Raw genomic sequence first — 6,000 nt, 5'->3', positions numbered from 1 at the left:
CATTTCCTTGAGCTCTGCTATCACTTTTCTCATTATGTCCATATCTTTGATGACTTTGTCTTTGAATTCATTAATTTCTTGAGACAATTTTAGAACTACTCTTCGGATTTCAATTTCTAACTTTTCTTCCATTCTATTCATCTTATTTGCATCCATATTCTGAATTCAATTGCTGACATTTTAGACCAGGGGTCCTCAAACTTTTTAAACAGAGGGCCAGTTTACTGTCCCTTAGACCATTAGAGGGCCAGACTGTGGACCCCGGGACAAGTCAGCTGCTAAGCAGGACAGGCAGCGGTGGTAAAAACACCCAGCGGGCCAAATAAATGTCCTAGGTGGGCTACATGTGGCTCACGGGCTGTAGTTTGAGGATGCCTGTTTTAGACACTTGTCTATACATGGCATTTTCAGTTGTATCTCCTTTGTCATTCCTTGGAGAAGGGTGTTGATCTACTCTGGTTATTCATGTTGCCAGAATTCTTCCATTGGTTCCACCCCATGTTTATTTTCCACCATTTGGTTATTAGAACTGGTAGGGTGAGATTGAATTGAGGTTCCCAGGTAGTAAGAGTTAATCAGCCCCTTACCAAAGCACTAGGTTTTGTAATTGTGGTTTATCCCCTTCCTTACAAAAGCCCCTTTCAGAGTTTTGGCTAGGGACTCTGAGGACCTACTTGGTGAGATAGCACAAGCTGGCTCTGTTTTGAAATCAGCCAACCTCACCCTATCCTAAGAAGCCATGGTATTAGATTTAAATCTTGCTGTGGAGAGATGCAGACAGCTGTGGTGCCCTGCCCCCACCATTCAGTTCTTTTCCTCTATAGAACTTCAAAGGTCAACCTAAGAGTGTCCCTGGGTGGACAGCCCCAGACATGAATTCTAATTGAATTGTCTCAGGAAGTACAAACCCTGCTTAACAGAGAGGGATCCAAGGGTCTTCTCTGCTTGCTGGCCCAGTTGGAGCCTGGGACCAGCACTGCCTGCTGAGCTCAGTCCACACCAGGCAACCATTCTTCCACTTTTAGGAACCATCAGAGCTGGGGGTTCTGCACCCACTCCTGCAAATGGAGACAATTTTATCACACTATCTCAAACAGTTCCAATATTTCCAAATTCCAGGACACTAAAATACCCTCCCAACTCATAATATATATTTTGGCCCCAAGATTCATGCATTGCTAAAAATTAGCTTATTAAACCATGGCCAGGTCCTTTTGTAGGGCCAACCCATTCCTATATTCAAACAATTGTTTGGAAGAAAATTCTCAGCAAGGCAGAAGGACGACAGAAGTAACAACAGGGAAGGCAGAAGAAAATCACTGTTACATTTAAGATGCAAGGATCAGAATGAACTCATGACCTATTAAAAACACATTTCTGTCTGTTCCCTAAAGGGGCCTTGAAGCCATAATACCCTAGTAGAACTCATATTTTGATTTCCAAATACCATTTCCCATGAAAAGAAACCAGGGCTCTTGAAAAAACAGCTAGTCTGGGGCAGGAAAATACATAAGCCTAGAACAGATATCTTGCTATAGCAAAAAGCAAGGAAGTATACTCAAAGACTGATGGTTCACAATAACCCAAACAAGCAGGCCAAATTTGGAACAATTACATAATTAGGATTCTAAATAAGTAAACCATGACCCCACATCAATACTCAAAGAAAGTAAACAGACTCAAGGAAAGGGCTTCTTGTGGAAGAATGTCAGCTAGCCAGGTGTGGTGGCTCATGCCTGTAATCCTAGCCCTCTGGGAGGCCAAAGCAGGTGGACTGTCTGAGCTCATGAGTTTGATACCAGCCTAAGCCAGAGAAAGACCTTGTCTTAAAAAAAAAAAAAAAGTTAGGCATTGTGGTGAGCACATGTAGTCCCAGCTACCTGGGAGGCTGAGGCAAGAGAATTGCCTAAACCCAAGAATTTGAGGTAGCTGTAAGCTATGATGCCATGCCATTCTACAGCAGGTAACAAGTGAGACTGTCTCAAAAAAAAAAAAAGTCAGCTAATAAATGTAGATGCAATGCTAGGCTTAGCAAACTTGTAGCCACCAGTGTAATATTAATAAATGAATGGATTTAGGCAAGGATTATCAATGAATGATAAAACCACTGAGGGAATACAATCTCCAAAGAGTCTCCCATTAACTCCTCCCATACTAAGAGTTTTTTTTTTTTTACAATAAGAACACCTGACAGACACCAAAATGACCAAATTTAGTATCAAGAATAAGGTAATAACATATGTGACACAATAAACAGGACATACAACTGCATCCCATCTATGTAGTCTTCTGCCTATATTTTACCCTGCACCTCTTTTTTTTTTCCCATTCGAGTTTCCTTTATTTTTTTTTTATAGCATAACTATGTACATTAATGCAATCATGGGGTATAATGTGCTGTTTTCATATACATTTTGAAATACTCTCATCAAACTGGTTAACAGTTTTGTTAAGGTTTTCATGTCATTTTCTTAGTTATTGAGTTAAGACATTTATGCTCTGCTTTTAGAAAGATTGACTTGTACCCTTAGCCTGCACCTCTTGAGAAACAGATTTGTACAAGCTAACTGGCCTGATTTTACAAGTGTCCATTTCATAAAACATCAAAAAAAAAGAAAAGAAAAGAAATTGGATACTGGATTTAAAAAAAAAATGAAAAGAGTTTTAAAGAATATTTGGGTTAAAGTAGAAAAATTAAGAATATGTACTATACATTACATAATCCTGTATCAATATTAAATTTCTAATTCCATTATGATCATATAGGAGATTATCTTTGTTTTCAGAGATATATGCTGAAGTAATGGGAAAAGTATGATGCTGCTTCTTTCAAAAGAAAAAGGGCTTAAAGATAGCGAAATAACATTTATTAAATACAATAAAAGATATATGATTATTTCATTTTACTGTACTTTCCATTTTCTATAAATTTGAAAATTTTAAAATAAAAATTAGTAAAATAAAATTTAATTAAGAAAGAAGGAAATAGCTTACATATACCATTAGGGTGCATTTGGAGGCTTTCGCAAAGTAGAGCACCCTGCTCTCAATTTTAACCAAAACAAGGAAAACCAGAAGTAGCTAAAGGACAAATGAATCAAGTTAAAATGGCAAACAAATCCCTAAACCTCCTCTTGCTTATTAACTTAGACATGGAGGTTGCAAATGGTATGTGTTGTTGAAGGGGTTCTAATCCCATTAATGCATTTTATCAGCAAAAGACATAAAATGAAGATAAAATGCAAATGTTTCTTCTAAATTATAATTCCAAAGGTGTTGGAGGACTGACAGGAAAAAAGAAGATTATTCTAAAAGTTTATGTAGGCTGAGCACAATGGCTCACACTTATAATCCTACCACTTTGGGAGGCCAAGGTGGTAGGGTCCCTTTGAACCCAGAAGTTTGAGGTTGCAGTGAGCTATGATGCCACTGCACTCCGGCCCAGGAGACAGAGCAAGACCCTATCTCAAAAAGCCTCCCCATTCCCACTACTTCCATCTAAAAATCCCAAAGCAATGCAACAAAGTTAATGACTGCAAGGTAGGATAATCATTCAAACTTTTTAATCTCCCTTTGCACATTATATTAACATTCATATTGCAAGGCATTCCATTCACAAATATTACAGTTTGATAAAAACTTCACACACATACCCCCAAAAGTCTATACCAGATTTAGTCGCTTTACTAAATCATTAAAATAATAAAAGTAATGAAAACATTATTATAATTACTTTAAAGCAATATGGTCTGAGGCACTCTGGGAAAGATGGTCTCTTATAAGTTTAATGTCAGTGGTATCAAATTATATTACAAGAAAGTCATCAGATTTAAGTAATCAAGTATACTCTAATAACAATGACTTTATGATCTGATATGTTTTCATAGGATACACTCCTATTTGGACAACGGTTGAAAGGAACACAGATATTGGGCAGCTGAGGTCATTTCTACATGTAATGAGGCTCCCAGCTACATAAAGATGAGGTGTGTTTCAGCACACCAAGGGACAGCTGCATCCCTGCTGCAAAGTTACAGTACAAAGAAGTTCCTTTCTCATCACTGTCAGGTCTACTACAGGTTAGAATCTGACAGTCCACTTGACATACTGTGCTCACAGCTGGAGACACTGTAGAACTCACTCCCTATCATCCTCCACAGTGCGACCTCACCCTTCTCTGAGTACCTCCAGGGTATGTCCTTGAAATAAAATAGAGAAGGGAAGAGGGGGGTCTTTTCCCCTCCCATTTCCGACCAAGCAGAAATCTGAAATAGCAATGTATTACAAAATTCTTTTGCCCTACAACAGCCAGCTACCACTTGGAGCATAGTTGTGTTTTTTCTTTTTTTTATGCTTTCGCCAAAAACTAGACTTTAAAAAGCCTAATAACCTTTTCCAAAGTGAATTTTATCACATTCATTCACTGACACACACGGACGCACACTGGAGAAAGTCTCATTGAGTGAGTCTTACCTACTCACAATTAACAAGTGTAAATAATCATCACGGGGTATAGGGGAGAAGCCAATTCCCAACCAGGAATTAAATCACTGCAAACTATGGGTCCATGTATGACAGCTCATAACCCTGTCAGAGCAAAACCAAACACAAACCCCAGGTCACATCATGTTTGGTTGATTATGTATATGGAATTTAAAACATATACATATATATTTCCATATAGATAATTTTAAAAATCTGGTGCAACATATATTGCTAAAGTTTCAAGGATTCTCATCTCCAGCATTCACCTGAAAAGCAGCTGGCTCTTGATAGCCAGTTCGTAGGCAGTGATAAAAGCAACTAGAAGCAGGTTTAAGTAAAAGTGCTCAAAGGGCCAATGAGAAAAGAGGTGCACGGAGAGAGATGGGGAGGTGAGGGGGGGCTAGGCATTGAAGAGTTGAGCAATGTTTCCTTTATTCTTCTCAGCTTTTTCAGACCCAAGACAAGTTCTTGAGGACACACATCAAATGCTGTAGTAGTCCTTTCTTATCTATAGTCAAAACAAAACAAGTGATAAAAAAGATTCTCTTCTTTTCTGTACTCTCAATAAAATGCATAGTACAGTAAGAAGATGTCATTGAGATGCGCCATCTTGTGAGAAATTAAAACTGGGACATGAAGTGAGGCCGCGCATTATCAAGTCGCTGGGTTAGGATTTCACAGCCAGTGTCCGTGACCAACAGGGTGTGCTCGAACTGAGCAGACCGCTTTCCATCCCTTGTCACCGCAGTCCAACCATCTGGCCAGGTTTCATCCTGCCATCCACCTTAAACAAACAAAAACAACTTCTTAATCCATTCACTCAGTTTACTAAATAAGCTCTCCAGGTTAAGTGCATATCAAGAAAAAAACCAAGTAGAAAATTCATTTTTAAGATTCTTATCCACACTTCAATATTTTAACTAAAGCATTTTCGACTTCATTTTGGTCTTAGCATCACTAAAGTAATGATGATGATCTTTAAATTTCCTCGAGTGTATTACTATTTCACTTTTTTTTCATATTTCACAAATATAAAATCAAGATAAAATTTCAAAATAAAGGGGCTGGATTTCATTTTAGAAAACACATTGATAACACTCATCATAGAACTATGAGTTAAGAACTTGAATTAATGAGGGCTAGAGGGTTATGGTGTATGGCACACCTTTTGGGGGCAGGACACAATTATAAAAGAGGCTTTAACAAATGCAATCAGTGCAACTTAATTCTTTGTAACTTCAATGACTCCCAAACAAAAAAAAAGCTGGAATTAATGAATTTAGCTCTTTGTGGTATAACTATGACATCTGATTAAACTAAGGTGACCAGATGTCCCACTTTTGGCGGGACAGTCCCAATTCTTAACAATTTGTCCCTTGTCCTATAGCATTTTTAAAAAGTCCCTATTTTTGGAAAGAATGCATGACAAACTAGGAAACAGCAGGAGAATGGGAAGGGAATATACGGTTTTCAGCTGCTGAAAAGGTTAATGTAACTCCATTTGGGAATGAAGAG

The 6,000-nt window shown here is 38.1% G+C and overlaps 1 protein-coding gene across 1 annotated transcript in view; it reads right to left on the bottom strand.

Moving 5' to 3' along the window:
• Positions 1–3,541: 3,541 nt before the first annotated feature.
• METAP1 (methionyl aminopeptidase 1) overlaps positions 3,542–6,000 on the bottom strand; it is a 58,287-nt gene continuing 55,828 nt past the window's right edge. The window contains exon 11 of the mRNA XM_003798499.3: positions 3,542–5,269. Coding sequence (XP_003798547.1) covers positions 5,106–5,269 — 164 coding nt within the window. The 3' untranslated portion in view covers positions 3,542–5,105. The remainder of the gene's footprint in view (positions 5,270–6,000) is intronic.

Source organism: Otolemur garnettii, unplaced genomic scaffold (assembly GCF_000181295.1).
Source record: "Otolemur garnettii isolate 467f Iridium unplaced genomic scaffold, OtoGar3 scaffold00137, whole genome shotgun sequence".
NCBI classification, from domain to species: Eukaryota; Metazoa; Chordata; class Mammalia; order Primates; family Galagidae; genus Otolemur; species Otolemur garnettii.
Note: the sequence above shows the minus strand (reverse complement) of the source record. Positions and strands in the feature narration are given on the sequence as shown.